General features: G+C 47.3%; 1 protein-coding gene across 2 annotated transcripts; it reads left to right on the forward strand.

Moving 5' to 3' along the window:
* The first annotated feature begins 210 nt into the window (after positions 1–210).
* Positions 211–17,026, forward strand: Sall3 (spalt like transcription factor 3). 2 transcript variants are annotated; one of them, XM_052155868.1, is made up of 4 exons: positions 211–292; positions 11,781–14,678; positions 14,895–15,235; positions 16,541–17,026. In XM_052155868.1, exons 1-4 carry the CDS (start codon positions 211–213, stop codon positions 16,970–16,972), a joined length of 3,753 nt encoding a protein of 1,250 aa, XP_052011828.1. In that variant the 3' UTR covers positions 16,973–17,026. The 2 variants fall into 2 exon arrangements, with proteins under 2 accessions (XP_052011828.1, XP_052011827.1); XM_052155867.1 differs by having other exon boundaries at positions 11,781–15,235.
* The last annotated feature ends 1,983 nt before the right edge of the window (positions 17,027–19,009 follow it).

Consider the following 19,009-nt stretch of genomic DNA (forward strand, 5'->3'; position numbering starts at 1 on the left):
ATCGGCGCGGCCCTCCGCTAATGGCCATGCATTATTCACCAGCCTAATTGCTCAGCCCCATGCGCGGCCCGCGCAGCCGCCGCCACCGCCCTGCGCCCCGCGCCCCGCGCCCCGCGCCCGCCCGGCCGCCCCGCGCCCACCCCGCGCTGTCCCCGCCGGCCACCCCGCTGATGCTGCTGTCCCGCACGGGGCCGGAGCGCCGCTAGCAGCATGTCTCGGCGCAAGCAGGCCAAGCCCCAGCATCTCAAGTCGGACGAGGAGCTACCGCCTCAGGACGGGGCTTCGGAGCACGGTGAGGGCCGGGGATCTCAGGGTGGCCCAGAGTTCTGGGGCGCCCACCCAGGTTGGGAAGTGCGGGCGGTGGGAGCGACTGCGCGCGTCTCGGAGTGGGAAAAAGTTCCCCTGTTCCCGTGAGCGAGTGATCGCTCTGAGTCCGGCCCCTTGGCCAAGCTGGCCAGCCCTGACTGGTACTCCCTCGAAGCGCGCGAGAGCGGAAAAGAGTTGCGGACCAAGTAAACTTGGCTCTGCTGCTCGGACTTTGGGGAGCTGCGCTCCGAGGGCGCTGCGGCCGGACTGGCTCCAGGACAGATCCCGAGTCGGTTGGGTCGGAGGCAGAAGCCGGCCGGAGGCGAGCGGGCGGGAGGGGGTCTGCACTGCCGCTTCCGTGCGGCTCTGGCTCCCTGAGCCCACACGCTGCTTTGGTGGGCCCGGAGCCTCCAGGACGCGCCGGGACTCTGGTCTAGCTCAGAACTGACCCCGGGGAGGGTGCAGCAGCCGGGAACGCGTCCGGAGCTCACCTACCGCTGGACGCGGGCCCTGGAAGCCGCCGCCTGGCCAGCTTTGTTCAGCGCCGCGCGCCTTGGTGCTCAGCCGGTGCTCGCCTGGAGCCTACCCGGGGCCCCATCGCCACCTCGGTGATCCCAGTCTCTCTGTTGCTTGTCTCTGATACCGCCAGCAGGCCGCCCCGGGTGACCCTCAGGCCGCGAGCCCGGCGGTGTCCCAGAGCGTTGACAAATCCAATCATCCCTTTCAGAAGCAAGTGGGGAAGTAAATGTCTCTTGGCCCTTCGTTAATGGCCGACTAGGGAATTGTGGGGCGCGAGCACAGCTGTTTCTTTTGGGGGCTAGTGCGTGTATGCGGTAGGACCTCAGCACGTCTCTGGCGGATTCCAAGTTTTCCCTTAGGCCTTTTCGTACTCTTTTGGACATACCGAAATCGGGCTCTGGAGGCACCTTCGCAGTTATTTCGCAGTTACCTAGAACCATCCAAAAGTGCAGGACAGGCGCTACGGAAGTTAGACGCTGGAGAAGATGCGAATTTAGTATAGTTGAACTTTGGCACCCTAAAGTTTATGGCACCCTGAATCCGTGAGCCCTGGGCGCCAGTTTTGGTCTGCCTTGCCAGGATCCTCGGGACACCAGCAAGGAGGCCGAGGAGGGGCAGCAGCATGTGACAGAGCCCCCCAGCTAGTTCGAGGTTGAATAATTTATTTCTTAAAAGCCAACTTTTTATGACCAACTTATCGTAAATTGTTTAGAGGCAGATACTAAATAATCTTTTAACTATGAAAATAATACTATCTAAAAAAAAAAAATCAAAACCCTAAGGTGGAATTTAAGTTTTTAACACACAGCGGTAAAGTTTGACAAAGCATGCACGTCGCAGTAGAAAGTGAGAAAATGCCCATAGCAGCCCTGGAATGAATTAAATCAAACGGGACTCCTTGGGTCTTTTTGTTGCTGTGAGGTGAGGGTCCCGCATCTCTGCAGCCAAGTCAGCCGGGATTAGAACGGGCGATATGCTAAAAAGAAACGCTTGCATATGTTGGGTAGATTAGGGACAAAGAATCTTTTTGTCATGGAAATGGATTTTTTTGTTTTGTTTACTTCTTCACATAGAATTTCTCACACTTGGGTTGTTTTGTATTACCCTCAATGACTACATGATCAAATGAATGGATTTATTTCTGCCGAATGAGAAAGACAGTCTTTCCCTCAAAAGAACTACACTGCATCCCAGTGAGGAATTTTAAAGCTTCATTATTGCGGCTTCTGAATAGCTCAAAATCCGCTTTCACCGCCGCTCTAAAATGCAACAGTGTAAATACTTCTTCGCTTTGTAGGGTCGTTATCAAAATGTGCAACGTCTCCTTTTATTAAAGCATATTTTAATTAATAGAGTAAAACCTCGTGTATTTAACAATTAACAAGCCGAGGCACTGTTGTTCATTTTTAATTTCGCTTCAGAAATGTGAGTGTGGTAAAGTTAATCGTGTAAACATGTCGGAGGATATATAACCCCGACCGTGTTGAAAACCCCAGATAGTCAATTATTTACGAGTTCTCTTTTGAATTCTGCTCACTGCTCGAATTTATTTCAAGACTCTCCCATATCCAGGTTTTCTCTCCTTTCAGTAGCGGTGTTTCTATCTAGGCTGTGTTTTCTACAGTCATTCAGACTTCTGAGCCCGAGGTTGCCACAGTTCCTCAGCATATTTTGCAACAGGCCAAAAATAGCCTGTCTGAGGCTGAGCCCTAGTAAAGCTGCAAGTGCTACTGGGGTTTGAAGGATAGCTCAGGCAAACTGTTAAAATAAGTTCTTTCGGATTTAATTGTTCTGAAGCAGATTGTTCCTGGAGCATAAAAGATACTCTGTTTCCTATGAAGTCAAGGAATGCTCATGCTGTCTTAAGTCTAAGATAACCAAGAGAAGTAGGATTTGGTTTTTTAAAGGATAAATTGTTGTGTAAACTAAATTACTCCATTGTCATTTCAAATTCTTAAATTGTTTTACATGCAGTGGGGGACATGCTGCATGAAGTTACTAGTGAGCCTACAGTGTTTCAGAAATGAAGTCAATGATTCCTTTGTATCAGTTTGGGTGTGACGTGTTAATTAAAGCACCAGGTCCATCTCTGCAGAGGAATTGAAGGCTTTTGTTAACACCATACAGTACAGCTACCGTGTGTGTGTGTGTGTGTGTGTGTGTGTGTGTGTGTGTGTGTGAGAGAGAGAGAGAGAGAGAGAGAGAGAATAGAGGAGGCCAAAGATGCAGAGTCATGTTGATTTCCAGTGGAAACTGCATATTTTAATGGTCTATTTTTCAGGATTAGGTTTTTAGACAAGCAATAAGGAAAAAGCATCAATAGCTTTGGTCCTCTCCACCTTTTAGACTGACGGAATGAAAGACAAGTCTGCACGGAAGCAAGCAAGGCTGCCTTATGGAAACTTCAGGGGTTACCCTGTATTTTTATTTCAAATTACTGCGACTCAAGTCCCCAATAGAAACTGTCATTTAAAATTGTTTAGTCGTGAATATTTCCCGTTTTAGAAATAGATGTGATTCAGCGCTGGTATTCAGTTAGATCTGTGCCGCCAATGATGTTCTTCTCCTCTGAGCCAGCTGAAGAAGATTTTTGTTCTAAGAAAAACTAATTAAAACTTGCAGTGACAGTGCCACACTCAAGCCCTACCAAGAACTTTAAAGACATTGCAACCGTGTGCCGGCAAAAAGAAAAAAGGAAGGCAGTTCCTAAAGATGCATTTCTCTGTCTTGGGAAAGTCTGTGTTTAAGGAAGAACAAAAGAATGTTGTAATTTAAAACAGCTCTGAGGATTCATCTTTTTGTGGCCACTAATGACCTCATGGTGTTTTTATTTTCTACCAGCTTACAGTATATTGCTATCTTGAAATTTCTTTTAAATGTGGTAAGCTTCGACCTAAGAACTAACCAGTGGAATTCACAGACTGCTTAAGTTCAGGGGGAGAAGGCCACCAGAGCTCAGTGAGATCTTTTTTCTTTTATCTGTATATGCAGAGTTCGCCTCCCCCCTCCTCCCCCAGTACTCGCATTTACAATTCAGCATACCAAAAGGGACAATACTGAAGCCACTTTCTTACATCCACTGGCAGATTGTTTTCTCTGAAACTCGAAAGGTAAAAAGTAAGAGGGGGGGGAGGGGGAGAAAGAATTTGCAAACATTTCTTTTTAAAACAGCATTCAAAAAAAAAAAAAACTTGTTTAAAAAAATGCGCACTCCTAAAACGGGTGCCAATTAATACCACCTTAAAGAGAGCTGATTATGAGACAAGAGTTAGGGAATTTAAGTAGAGTGCATTCTAAACTTTTCAAAGCCTATGCATAATCCAGGTTTTTCAGATGTGTTCAGACTGAACAAGAGGGAGAGGTGCAGAGGGAGAAACAGCAGGAATTACTTAGCAAGCTGATTATTTCTTTGTATCTAGAATGATGTTGAAAACAAAAAGTAGGTCAGATTTCATTTTCAGTCTTCCATCCGCCTTCTGGTGGCCTTAGGAGCATTTTCTTTGGGGATGGGGAATGCAGTAAACAGAGCCAAGATTTCGGTGAACTGACCATTGGTTGGAATTTAGCATCCTCATGTGTAAGTCTTGGCACAAGGTCTGGTGTAAGTAAGTTAAAAGTCTTTAAGCTGCTAATGCGATTTTTCTCACCATCTTTTAATACAGCAACCTAGTTTTCAGTGTCGTTTTAAGAAATAATATGAAAAGAAAGCGTTTCCTTTTTCTCTCTTTCCCTTACTGTCTCAATGACTTTTGTTTTAGTCCATGATTTCTTGACTAGTTCCCAGTTTAAGAAAGGTCAGTGACTGTTAGACAATTTCATGAACATGTGAGGTAATTCTACTGCTGGCCGAGCACCTCTGTAATTAAGTGTGTATTTAGTTGCTGTACTTTTCATATGCAATCTATGAGAAAATCGAATTTTAGTCATTGTTTTAAGCAAACTGTTTTAAAAATATTTTGGATTTTTTTTCTCTCCTTGTAATTTCAACACGGTTACGATTTGAGGTGTGGTTAACTGTGTGATTGCCACACAAACAAGGCAAGTAATGCTCCGGAAAGTGACAAATACACGGGTTTTTAACAAAATCATGGGATGACCTTTATGCTCCTGACCGAGATTGATTAGTTTCTTAATTAAAGGAAAGGGGTTCTGGCCACCAAAGGGGGCTGATGGTTCCCGAGTGGTCTCCCCTCTGAGGGTGGATCTTTTCTCTCACCTCTAGCAGAGCGGGGTGTACTCTAGGCGGCTCAGCCCCCTTTGCCTGCCTCCTTCACAGGCATGGTAACTTCAGAGCGTGGCACGGAAGTGTTATTTAAGTGTAGTCCTAGGAAAGGTGGGTGGCAGAATGCTGGCCAGCTTGTGTCTCCTCTTCGTAAAGGTGAGTCGTTAGGAAGTCTGTGACAAGCCTTGCTGGTTTAACCTTTGCCTGCTTTGCCCTGCCAGGGGTGGCCGCTAGATGTCAAGCTCTTAATACAATTAGTGCTCCTGTGCCGGTGACCTTGGCAACTGGACTCAGCACCATTGTGTTAAGTGTGAACTCCGAGAGTCTTGAGTGTTAACTAGAGATCCCACGAGTTTGTTCCGTGCCGTACAAGCTTACCAATGCCATCCAGCTCAGCACAAGTGTTTATAGCTCTTGGAAGAAGAGAAACCCGGCTCGCTTTTGTGTAGCCATTACATCTTGAACGGTTTAATTAACCCTGCAGGTGCCAGGGCACTTTGTCCTCATTCCTCAGCATTACGGGGTCCTCAGAGTGGCCTCAGACTGAGCTGTTTGATAATAGTCCTGTGTAATTTGTACACATGCAGAGTCACTGGCATCGTGGGGTGGGTGGTGGCTTTTCCAGGATGGCTTTCTGCTTGTATGCAGATTGCTCCCGTCGGGACGAAGCAGCACCATGAAGTGCTGGTCAGTGAAGGAAACCTAGCCCAGGAGCCTAAAGCCTAATGCTTACAAGTGATCTCAGACGCTTTCCTAGTTGGTGTGTGCATAGGGCTGTTTCAACTTAGACATTTCTGCATGAAATCCGTTTTGCTCTCTCACTCTATCCCCCAACCCCTCGCCAACTGAGGGAGGGAGGGCCTGGGAGGTTTGTATGTGTTCTCATCATGGATTTCAATCAAATGGATACTTTCTAGGAGGCATGTCATAAAAGCACGTTCTTGCCTTAGATCTGTGGAGATCACTGTATTTAAACAACCCTCACCAAATTATGACCAGAGTCGCTGGCTTCTGACGTGTTTCGGGTCTGTGACTTTTTTTTTGTGTTGTTGTTGTTTTGTTTTGTTTTGTTTTGTGAGACTCAGGGATCTGAGTGTGAGTCAAGCCTGACAACAGGATGAGTGGCTGATTGTTCACTCTTTGAAGTGCCACAAACATCTTTCTATCAAAATGACTTGTGCTGCTACCTCAACTTTGTGTCTCATAAAGGGACAGTGTCTCAGTCCCAGGAGCCTCACCGCACAGATTAAAACTGAACCAGTTTAAACAGAAGACGCCTGGGGCCTGTGCCACAGGTGGTCGTGACTTAACAAATTTGTGCTGTGGGCCACTGAGTAAGAGGGAGCGTGTGGGTCAGCGCCGCCTCAGCATAGCACGACTGCCCTCCACCGTTCAACGCCGTGAGCGCACGCTTCCAGGTCTGGGGGAAAGGACAGAAATTTTTCTTTTGCGCCTGGAATTTCTTCTACATTGTTAAACCCAGTGGGGGTCTCTATTTGTCTCCTCCTGTGACACAGCTTGGGCTCAGTATGGTGATAATTCATCTTTCTTTATGGGATTCAAAGCTATCATAAGGAGTTAAAAAGAATTAATTTGCAAGAAAATAAGTGTCTCCAAAGAGTTTGAGAAAACTTGAGAAATGCTTGCTACATTTTTAAGAGACAGAAAGACAAAGGGAAAGTGGGGCTTCCTGTCGGGAAGACCCACCTGGCATTTTAAAGTTTAAGAGGGGAAGTTTAACCCGCCTCTCTCTATGAAACAAGTCTGCCTTCTCCCTTTGTTAATTGTAGTGAATTGAAAATATGTAGCAAAGTAAAGGAAACCATCAATCAGCAATTTTACTGCTGCGTTGTAATGCGTGGAATTCTTTACACTTCTGAAAAGAGAAACTAAAAATAAGCCTTGCTAAGTGCGTGTGCATGAATATTTGTATAGAGAAAGCATGGAGTCTCATATTTATACATTGCAATGTCTTCATTTGGGGCTTGAAACAGACGGACATGCTCTGAAAGACAGAGAGAGCATGGTGTCATTTTCCAAAACTAACCAGAAGTGAAAGCAAGAGACTCACTCCGAAGCTGCAGTAAGTGAGAAAGGCCTAGGAATGGCAGGTTCTTACTAAACACGCGGTTTTAGCAGTGAACACAAAAATACTGCTGTGCAGCTAGCTAAGTGCCTTGTGGCTTTCTCTGAGGGGCTGTGGGCCCTCTTTGCCAGTCACAAACATGACTGTTGCTCAAGATGGAGTTAGGAACCCCAAGTGCTGAGGATTACAAATCAACCCAAGATTTATTATTATTATTATTATTATTATTTATTACCTCCTCCAGTGCAGATGACTGATTTCCCAGGACTGTGTGGTCCTTTTGGTAGGTATCTTGACCTGGTAGCCACTTCACCAGCTGGTCTGCCGACTAGGAAGGAGGCTGTTCCAGAAGGGAGATCCAACACCCAGATGAATTAGGTGGTCAACCGGTTAGCATTTTCTCTCCCCGTAGTGTATGAGTGAATGAGCGTATGTAACCTCTATAGTGAAGTGCTATAAAACGCCTGCTTAATCCCTGCCTAGTGAGTTTCAAATCTTAGCTGTTGAACAACCACTAGGCAAAAAATATATAAATTACTTTGACACAAATGAGACCGATTAGAATGTTTGTTTTTAAATCCTCTCCTCAAAAAGAAAAGAGAGAGAAAGAAAGAAAGAAAGAACGAAAGAAAGAAAGAAAGAAAGAAAGAAAGAATAAAAACTTGAATTGCCAATACATTTTCTTAAAGATTTTTTTGTTGTCCTTTTGAAGAATGTGACTCTCTGACTCTGGTTACCCGTAAATAAAAATTGTGAGCAATATTAACTAGTAAGTTAATAACTTTTATTTTTTAGCATGGTAGCCAGTTCAGAGTTTAAGGATAAGTGAAACACGGTTGAATAATATAATCTTGGCTTTACAAGATGGCAGTTAAAGGCCAATAGCAGCAATGTGATGAAATATCAAGCAGCAAGGGCAACCACCTGGGCTTTCTCCTACAGAAAACAAATAACGTTGCCAGGTCTGCACAGAGACAGTGTTACTCACGCCTGTGCTCAAAAGCAGGTTCCCATGTAATCTCTCTCGCTCTCTATAGAATTCATCAGAGGTCAACATTTGAGATCTGTGAGTTAGAAAAATGTCTCCATGCTCCAAAGAGCCCTTAGGAAAGCATACCACGTTCAGTTATTCCTGATCATCCGGCGGTTCAGTCAAAGAGGATTTTGTGACTTAAAAACGTTTCAAATATAGGTGTTCAAGTTCACAGTGGGAGCATTCATCCTTTATCTGTAATTGTGCCTATCATAATACATTTCTGCTTGCCCCCAACTTTCACGAAGGAGGTCTAGTGATGGTCAGGTTTGGAAAGCACGGCTTGAGCATGTGAGACACTGAAGCGACTGTGTGACTGGCATTTTTAAACAGACCCCAGCAGAAATGTTAAGTGGTCATTCTAATTTATTTGCCCCAGATAAAAAATGCAAATCATACTGAAGGATTTTTTCCCCTCACTGACTATAGTGTTAGATCACTCTTTTGCCAAAAGTGAAATTCATGATGAAGCCTGACTCCTAAGCAAATTGTTACCAGGCTTGGTTTCCTTGTTGGGCTCATTAACATAAAGAACTGTTAACGGGTCCAAAGGGTCAGAAAGCCTTTTCCCCACAATTTCCTCCTTCAGTTTGGAAGGACTATAGGTGGAGGATCATTTTACTTTGAACAAAATATCTTATGTTGGGATAATTGTCACTTAACATTACATTAAACAAAATGGCATTATTTGGTAGAACGTGCTTAAATATTCCATGTACACTCTGTACAGCTAAGAAACACTTATAATTTAGCAGCCCTTGCAGTGGAGGAGAAAAAAAGGAAGAAAGAAATTACCTGAGGGATCCCTTCTCAGCTTCAGTGCATCTGGAAGTGAACCCTAAAAACACTTCAACACATAAAAAACCTAATGGGAATGTATAAATGCAAATCTTTAAGGTAAATAGAGAATTGTTTGGGCCGAGACCCTTTTGAAAAGCGTGGGTATTTTGGGTCACAATGCTACATTTTGTTATAAGGAAAATCTGGGAAATGCTCATTTTTGAAGGTATAACTTACTTACAGCTATGCAAATTAATTCTTTCTACACAGAATGCACTTTAAATAATCTCAGAGTCAGCCCACTTTTAAGCATTTTCTGAGTGAATTGTTTCCAACACATACTAAACATATAAAAGTGTTCTTTTAGTAGAATACTGCCTGATATTGTAAATTTAAAATTTAAACTTCAGTTTTTGTACTGTACATTTTTTATCTCCTTAAAGGAAGTGCATATAGACAATATTTAAGGCATTAGCAATTTTTGATTCATTGTCATTTCCTCTTTAAAAAAGTACCAAAATTATACTTTTTATCATAGCTTTACACATTGGAAAGCAACTTTTTAAAACCAGCCTCCTGCTTTATTTCTCTGCATTTATTTTACTGCTTAATGCAAATAAGCCTTTAAGTGTCCATATATAATATATATAATATATGAGATATATATAGTTTTGAAGAACATTATTCAATTAATTAAAGAGAAATCATAAGTTTAAAAATTGCATTTTGTTAAAACTCTTAAAATTAAGTTACTGAAATTTTGAAGAGCTCATCAGAGGTTGTTTTTATTCAATGATTAAAAAATTCTACCCTCACCCCCCCAGCCCCGTTCCATAACCTTAAGCAGGTTTACAATTAGTTTTGCATACATTGAGCAAAGTTGAGCACAGAGTATTTGTTTTGCTAATGTGCCTATCTGCAGTATAAATCGGCTGTGTCTTTGCTCCTAGCTACCCTCAACCTCATTACAGATACCTATTACGTTCCTTCCCCCACGCAGTAATGAGACTGCTTGCTGCAGCCTGATCTTCGCACTGAGTTTAGTTTAAAAGTCTATGGGGTTTATGGGCTGCAGCTCTAAGTTCTTTCCCCTTCAAATGGCTTAGCCAGTTAAGAAAATGCTAATTGAATGCTGCTAATAATTTTTAAAGGCATGTATAAATTACCTGGAAATAATGGCCTCATGGAAAGCAACAGACCAGCCACAAAAATATTTTTATTTCATTTTCCAGGCGCGGAGCAGTGGGGGTTTCCTGGACAAAATTAAAAAACAAAAAACAAAAAACAAAAAACAAAAACAAAGACAACAAATAGATTTCTCTCCTCAATAGGGTGCTGAATTATCTCTCCCTGCTCCCCCTCCAAAAAAAGAAATAAACCTTAAAATAAAACTGTTAGAGACGTTTTTAGCAAGTCCATGTGCTCGTATTAGGACACCAGTGCCTTTTCCGGATGGAGTGGAGCTGGCTTGCTTTCCACCTCAACTTTACACATTTAACAAAGAGCTGACTGGCCGGTGACACTTGCTCTGTTCAACCACCGATCTGTTGCTGTCATTTCATCTGCAAGGCGACAAAACAAAAAGAAAAGCCCTTCAAGTCAATGGCACCCAGGCTGGCAATGCCAAACTAGGCAGTGGTGGGCACCACACCACACCAAGGGTGACCCAAAAAAGCAAGCACCAGAAGTGTCACCGGGTGTCGATTTCTTGTTCCCGTACAGCTATTTATTTGATCAGGTGTGAATTAGAGTTGTTCATTAAACACGGCTGTTATTCGGCACAAGAGGGTTAGGGGAGACAGAGGAAGTGGCTGCCTACAACAGTAATTAAACATGTGTAACCAATTAGAGGCTTTTCCACGATGGTGCAAGCATATAATTTGCTAAGTCTTTCTATGAGAATAGATGAAATAGGTACAGAAAGTGTGTCTGACTACAACATTCTCATGTTAAACATGTCAACAGCAATGAACTTTAAATATATAATTTCTAGTTTGTTAGCAAACCACTGAACTCTATTGGCTAATCACAGTAACATGTAATTTTAAGTTCATTTTGTCAAAGAATATTGCATCTAATAGAGCCGATTAATTGTACTGAACATGATTCATTTAGACCTAGCACATATTGATAGTCATATGACAAGTTCTGAAGTGTAGAGGCTTCCTTCCAAAAGAGGGAAGACAGGGACGTCACCATTACCATCTTAAGAAGCACTTACAGTTTCTTTGTTATGTTCACAAATCATGGTATTTAGCCTAAATTTCCTACATGAAATAAATACCCATTGACTCAAAAGGTTCTGTAGGATCATGTAAGATCAGCACCACCGCAGCTGGGTTTAGAGATGATAAATCCATGAGCCCAGACCACACCACACAGGCTTCCTGTCAGGTGCTGGTGTGTGGGAAAGGTTACGGATTAGCTCCGCAGTGTTAAGTGAACTGGCAGAGGCGTCTCTAATTTTGTTGGAAATGAGGAAGCCCGATGGTAAAGGGGAATCCTAATGAGCCCGTCGAAGGCTGGCTTTGTACCCAACAGACAGGGTGGCTGCGGGTTGTATGAAGATATTGGAAATCGATGCCTTCTATGGAATTTCATTAAGAAGCAGTATCCACAATTGATAGAGCCTCATAATTTGATGGATTGTGCTAAGAAAATGATTAGCTAGCTAGAAAGAGTCATAGAACACACACGCTGGGACGTCAGAAATGTTGAAGTGGGGTAATTTGTACAAAATAAAAAATATTGATTTTACTGATGTGCAAAATTTTGAAATGGAGGGTGGCTGTCTGGCGGAGCCTGGCTGATGTAATCTCTTCTTGGTTTCCTAGGCGTCCCGGGGGACGGTGCAGAAGACGCAGACAGCGGCAGTGAGAGCAGGAGCGGCAGCGAGGAAACCAGCGTGTGCGAGAAGTGCTGTGCGGAGTTCTTCAAGTGGGCGGACTTCCTGCAGCACAAGAAGACCTGCACCAAGAACCCACTGGTGCTGATCGTGCATGACGATGAGCCGGCGCCGCCCTCCGAGGACTTTCCAGAACCTTCTCCGGCCAGCTCGCCCAGTGACCGCACTGAGAGTGAGGTGGCTGAGGAGGCGGCGCCCACGGAGGGCAGCGAGGTGAAGGCTGCTGCAAAGGAGGCGGAGCCCATGGATGTGGAGGCAACTTCAGACAAGGGCCCTCCAGGCCAGAGTGTGCCACCACCGCCCCCTGCACTGCCACCACAGCCAGAGCCTGCGGCCTTCAGTATGCCTAGTACCAATGTGACCCTGGAGACACTGCTCAGCACCAAGGTGGCCGTGGCACAGTTCTCACAGGGTGCACGTGCAGGCGGCACAACAGGCGCTGGGGGCAGCGTGGGCGCTGTGGCCATCCCCATGATCCTAGAGCAGCTGGTGGCACTGCAGCAGCAGCAGATCCACCAGCTCCAGCTCATTGAGCAGATCCGCAGCCAGGTGGCCCTGATGAGCCGGCAGCCTGGGCCTCCCCTGAAGCCCTCAGCCAGTGCCCCTGGAACAGCCTCAGTACAGCTTCAGGGCCTGACTCCGCATGCGCATGCGGCCCTCCAGCTTTCTGCTGGACCTGCCACTGCCTCAGCTGGCTCGGGCTCCGCCCTGCCGGCAGCCTTTGATGGCCCCCAGCACCTGCCACAGCCTGCATCTGGCACAAGCACTCCCTGCAGCACCAGTGCTGGTCCCACTGATTCTGGGGCACACTCAGCCTGTAGCTCTGGCCCAGCTCCAGGAGCTGTGGCCGCAGCATCCAGCACTGTAGGCAACACGGTGCAGCCCCAAAATGCATCCACGCCCCCTGCCCTGGGTCCTGGACCCCTCCTCAGCTCAGCCTCCAGTCTGCCAAACCCTCTGCTACCTCAGACTTCATCCAGCAGTGTCATCTTCCCCAACCCGCTGGTTAGCATTGCTGCCACAGCCAATGCCCTGGACCCTCTATCGGCTCTTATGAAGCACCGCAAGGGCAAGCCCCCTAATGTTTCAGTGTTCGAGCCCAAGGCCAGTGCTGAGGACCCTTTCTTTAAGCACAAGTGCAGGTTCTGTGCCAAGGTCTTCGGCAGCGACAGTGCGTTGCAGATCCACCTGCGATCCCACACAGGGGAGCGGCCCTTCAAATGTAACATCTGCGGGAACCGCTTTTCCACCAAGGGCAACCTGAAGGTCCACTTCCAGAGGCACAAGGAGAAGTACCCCCACATCCAGATGAACCCATACCCTGTCCCAGAATACCTCGACAATGTGCCCACCTGCTCTGGGATTCCCTATGGCATGTCCCTGCCCCCGGAAAAGCCGGTGACCACCTGGCTGGACAGCAAGCCAGTGCTGCCCACTGTACCAACATCAGTAGGGCTTCAGCTACCCCCCACTGTCCCTGGCACCCACAACTACACTGACTCCCCTAGCATCACTCCCATCAGCAGGTCCCCACAGAGGCCCTCTCCAGCGTCCAGCGAATGCACCTCTCTGTCTCCAGGCCTCAACAATACCGAATCTGGTATCCCAGTGAGGCCCGAGTCACCCCAGCCACTCCTGGCCGGGCCTTCGCTTACTAAAGCTGAGCCAGTCAGCCTGCCTTGCACAAGCACAAGGACAGGGGATGCTCCCGTGGTGGCTGGCCAGGTCAGTGGGTTGCCCACTTCAGCTGCCACCAGTGTCACAGACAGCGCCTGCACAAGCCTCGGGAGCCCCGGTCTCCCAGCTGTCTCTGACCAGTTCAAGGCCCAGTTTCCTTTCGGCGGGCTGCTTGACTCTATGCAAACGTCAGAGACCTCGAAACTGCAGCAGCTGGTGGAGAACATTGATAAGAAGATGACTGACCCGAACCAGTGCGTCATCTGCCACCGTGTGCTGAGCTGCCAGAGCGCGCTGAAGATGCACTACCGGACGCACACAGGGGAAAGGCCCTTCAAGTGCAAGATCTGTGGCCGCGCCTTCACCACCAAAGGCAACCTGAAGACGCACTTCGGGGTGCACCGCGCCAAGCCCCCGCTCCGCGTACAGCATTCTTGCCCTATCTGCCAGAAGAAGTTCACCAACGCTGTGGTGCTGCAACAGCACATCCGGATGCACATGGGGGGACAGATCCCAAACACACCACTGCCTGAGGGCTTGCAGGAGGCCATGGATGCCGATCTGCCCTTTGACGAAAAGAATGCAGAGACGCTCAGCAGTTTTGACGATGACGTCGACGAGAACTCCATGGAGGAGGACTCGGAGCCGAAGGACACAGCCAGCGACTCCTCTAAACCGCTTCTGTCTTACTCAGGCTCCTGTCCACCCTCACCCCCGTCGGTCATCTCCAGCATCGCCGCACTGGAGAATCAGATGAAAATGATTGACTCGGTCATGAACTGCCAGCAGCTGGCCAGCTTGAAGTCGGTGGAGAACGGGTCTGGGGAGAGCGATCGCTTGAGCAACGACTCCTCCTCGGCTGTGGGCGACCTGGAGAGCCGCAGCGCAGGCAGCCCAGCCCTCTCTGAGTCCTCATCCTCCCAGGCTCTGTCCCCTGCTCACAGTAATGGGGAGAGCTTCCGTTCCAAGTCTCCAGGCCTTGGCCACCAGGAGGATCCGCAGGAGATCCCGCTGAAGACTGAAAGGCTGGACAGCCCGCCCCCCGGCCCAGGAAATGGAGGTGCCCTGGACCTGACGGCTGGCCACCCTGGTCGGCCACTCATCAAGGAGGAGGCCCCTTTCAGCCTGCTGTTCCTGAGTAGAGATCGGGGTAAGTGTGCGAGCACTGTGTGTGGTGTCTGTGGCAAGCCCTTTGCTTGCAAAAGTGCTTTGGAAATCCACTACCGCAGCCATACCAAGGAGCGGCCGTTTGTCTGCCCCGTCTGCAGGCGAGGCTGCTCCACTATGGGTAACTTAAAGCAGCACTTACTGACACACAAGTTGAAAGAGCTGCCTTCTCAGGTGTTTGACCCCAACTTTACTCTAGGTCCCAGCCACAGCACGCCTAGCCTGGCCTCCAGCCCTGCGCCCACCATGATCAAAATGGAAGTGAACGGCCACAGTAAGGCCATCGCACTGGGTGAGGGCCCAGCCCTGCCAGCCGGGGTCCAGGTCCCTACTGGGCCCCCGACAGTGATGAGCCCTGGCCTGGCACCCATGCTGGCACCCCCACCACGCCGGACACCCAAGCAGCACAACTGTCAGTCGTGTGGGAAGACCTTCTCCTCAGCCAGTGCCCTGCAGATCCACGAGCGTACCCATACTGGGGAGAAGCCCTTCGGCTGCACCATCTGTGGCAGGGCCTTCACCACCAAGGGCAATCTTAAGGTAAGAGGACCACGGCCTGAGGCCGTGGCCAAGCCACGTGGCACCTGTGGGTGCTGCCATGTACCCTTTCTCTAGGCCCTATGTGTATGTATATATATACATATGTGGAGTGGGTTGTTTGTACATATACAGTATGAGTATACATAGCGTGTGCATGTATATACACATGTGTGTGCATGTACTCAAAAGATATGCAGCCCATTAAACAGCAAGCCAAGCAGGAATCTATGTTCCATCTGAAAGGGGTGGGGCTTGTCTGCCTGCTTCCTCTGGCATTGGCCTGCTTCAGGATACATGATGCTTCAGGATCATAGATACATGGCGAGCGGGCCCATGACACAAACCTTTAATCTGAAAATAAACATGACCCTTAAACATTAGCATATAATACAAAGGCGAGACTTGCTCAGTGAGGTCTAAAATGTTCCACCATCTGTGTGGCTACAGCAGGGGGGGTTGGGGGGGATGTCAGGTGAGAAGTTTCCCAGCTCCTGAAGCCTGGAGAAAACACGGTGTTTGTCCTCACTTAATCCCAAGCTCGGCTGAGTGTGCTCTGGAGACCGACTGCCGACAGATGCTCCAGACTCCAGGCTCTGCTGCTGGCCTCAGCTAAAGAGATACCACCCGTCTAGGCCTCAGAAGCCTCTCCAGGGAGAGCCCGTGGTCAAGACCTGTGGCTTCTGTGCTGAACCAGCACTGACTGAACGGGAGCCTCCTAAAGACTCTGCTGCTCTGGTGGCCCGGGAGGGTCTTAGCACTCATTTTCCTGTTTGAGGGGAAGCAAGGGAGGACAGTCATGGACTTAAAGTTCAGGACCTTTTAAAAGCTTGAATGTGAGCTGCAGAGATGGCTGCGCCTAGTGTACTTGGCAAGTTCCAGGCCAGGAAGAGACCCTGTCTCAAAAAAAGGAGAAGGCATGTTTGAAGGATAACACCAGAGGTTGTCTTCTGACCTCTACATGCACACGCTAAGGTGGATAATGGATGAAGCAATGGACAATGGCCTTTATCCTTAAAGCTCTAGAACATTCTCTATAGTCTTGTGGAATTTTGTTTTTCCTGGTGGGGGTGTGTGTTGGTATCTAGCAAATTTGTTCACTTAACATGCCGGTTTTGCTTTTTATATCCACAGAATGAAATACTGTGTGTCTAATACAAGGTGCTCGGGGAAGCTCCCCTAACTGCATTCTGCTGACCCCGGGCTAATGCTTAGAATGTGGACCCATGAAACATTGAAATCAAGCCATAGCTGCCTCAGAGTTCTCGACTTGCTTACTTCTGGCTTGTCTGTCTGTATCCCCCACAGGTACACATGGGCACCCACATGTGGAACAATGCTCCTGCGAGGCGTGGCCGCCGCCTGTCCGTAGAGAACCCCATGGCCCTGCTTGGTGGCGACGCTCTCAAGTTCTCTGAGATGTTCCAGAAGGACCTGGCAGCGCGGGCCATGAACGTCGACCCGAGCTTTTGGAACCAGTATGCCGCTGCTATCACCAATGGGCTGGCCATGAAGAATAACGAGATCTCCGTCATCCAGAATGGAGGCATCCCTCAGCTCCCAGTAAGTCTAGGCGGAGGTGCCATCCCGCCTTTGGGCGCCATGGCCGGCGGGGTGGACAAGACACGCACTGGCAGTAGTCCACCCATTGTCAGCTTGGACAAAGCAACCTCAGAGACGGGAACCACCCGCCCATTCACAAGGTTCATTGAGGATAACAAGGAGATTGGGATCAATTAGCAGGATGCACTTAAGACTCCACCCTCCTCTTCTGTCCCAAGTCCACTCGGCAGAGTCGGGGCATCAGGCTTCGGACCCCACATGCCTAAGCTCTCATTAATATTTTGCTCATGACAGAAAATATCTGCACTGTCCCATGTGGCTGCTGTAGGGTGGCCTGCTGAGTGAGGCACAGTACTTCACTGGGTTTGACTGTTCTGAAGAGAAGAACTCTACAACCTTTTAAGTAAATTTCAGACAAAATCTCATGTGCTTGGAAAAAATAAAAAAAAAGAAAGAAATGGCCTTAGGAACAGAAAGAGCTCAGACCATATCTACTTCATTTCTCCTAAAACCTAGTGACCCCTTTGTGTGGGGGAACGGGGTGTCCCCTGCGGTAACCCCATGAGCTGCATTCAGTGGTTTTGTTCAAATTCTGTAGACACTTGAACTCTGTTTTAGGGACTCTTCGTCTTGAAGAAACAGTTCAGTGCTCCAAACGCTGTGTATAATGACAGTCTCTTCGTCTATAGTATTTATGTTAAGATTATGCGGGTAACAGACAATAAAATAGCCCAACCTTAAATGAAGATTTTGTATCACAGAATACATCTGGCTATGTGATCTTTTTTTTTAAAGGCAAGATTTGCTTCATTATAAATAAGTGGATTAATTCAATGCAGGCAAAATCGTGACGTTCTATTGGGAAAGATAGCATGTTTTTTGTGTGCAAGTACCTGTCAGTAACACCCCCCACACCCCTTTAATTTAAATGTTTGTAGCTGCTATGTGAGCAATTGTTCTCTAGTGTGGTCTGTAGCCCCGTGGTCTGTCGATTGGGAACAAGTTACAGACAAGCATCACCGTAAAATAATTCGCGGCATTATAAACAGTTGTGAGTAAATATTTCACATTATCAAAGCTGTATAATAAAGAGGTAATGTTTGTATAATGTGGTTGCAAATCTTAATTTATACAATTGCACTTTTAGTATTTTGTATTAGGGAAGTTTGTCTATAATTTGAAAATTAAAAAAAAGATGTAAAGTATTTTATAAATAGTAACTTCGGTTTAAAGAAAATGGAGAAAAAAAAAACCCATGTCACAGTTTATTGTTTTGTCTTAAAAGTCAAACATGAGAAGTCTATGCTGTTTAAGCAGAAAAGAAGCCACCAGGACTTGTCAGCACCCCAATAAAATAAGACCTGCCATTTCTTAAATTAACATGATTTATTTAACTTTTCTACAAAACCTCTTGAAAAAACTGTGAGCACCATAACAAAACTTTGACAAATTGTTCTTAGTCCCCTGACACAGAAAGGCAGGGAACAACAGAGTGCGCACTGCGCAGTGTGATCTTACTGTCGGCTCCTCTCTGTCTCTCTCACACGGCATGAGACTGCCTCATAGCCCTCGTCAGGGCACAGATGAGACGGGGACACCGAGCTCTGACAGTGTAATCAGTCATAACCCTGACATTTCCTAAGTTCGTGATTTATTGTCTTTTCAAGTGCAAGCACGGTGGTGTGGTGTCCTGATTATTCACACCCCGATCTCTCGCTGATGACCTGGCATCACTTTACTGCATCCGAGGAGCAGTGGAGCCAGAGGCTGGGAGGCGGGGCTGACTCGAAACTTGAACGTCATTGTTGTGTGTACTACCTCATTTTTGTGCATTTGAAAGCATGCTGGGATGTGACATGATGGACTTACAACAGAAATTGCTCAAGACATGCCGTAGGTAGCTGGGTGCCTCGGCAAGGTACCCAACTACCTACGGTCCGGGCCTGAAGGCCAAACCAGACAGTGTGAAACACAAGGATAGAGCAGTCACCTCACACAACTGAACCAACAGGAGAAGGTGCTGCAGGGGAATGGCTGCCACTGGCCTGTGGCAGAGCAGAGAGCTTCTGGGCTCATTAGCTGTGTCTGTCTTTGGAAATGAACAAACACTGACCTCCCTGGCTCTGTTTCCCATGTAGTGAGGCGGAATATCTCCAGGCCATGCCGCCTCTTGTTGGGGTGGGGATGGGAGCAGGTGCTTCGGCTTTGGGGACA

Source organism: Apodemus sylvaticus, chromosome 13, assembly GCF_947179515.1.
Source record: "Apodemus sylvaticus chromosome 13, mApoSyl1.1, whole genome shotgun sequence".
Taxonomy (NCBI): Eukaryota; Metazoa; Chordata; class Mammalia; order Rodentia; family Muridae; genus Apodemus; species Apodemus sylvaticus.

Bases quoted from the DNA above. Each gene is read 5' to 3' on its own strand.
- Sall3 (XM_052155867.1), top strand. From the start codon at position 211: ATGTCTCGGCGCAAGCAGGCCAAGCCCCAGCATCTCAAGTCGGACGAG. The intron at 293-11,780 runs GTGAGGGCCGGG...TTGGTTTCCTAG, and splicing joins GGACGGGGCTTCGGAGCACG to GCGTCCCGGGGGACGGTGCA. The intron at 15,236-16,540 runs GTAAGAGGACCA...TATCCCCCACAG, and splicing joins CCACCAAGGGCAATCTTAAG to GTACACATGGGCACCCACAT.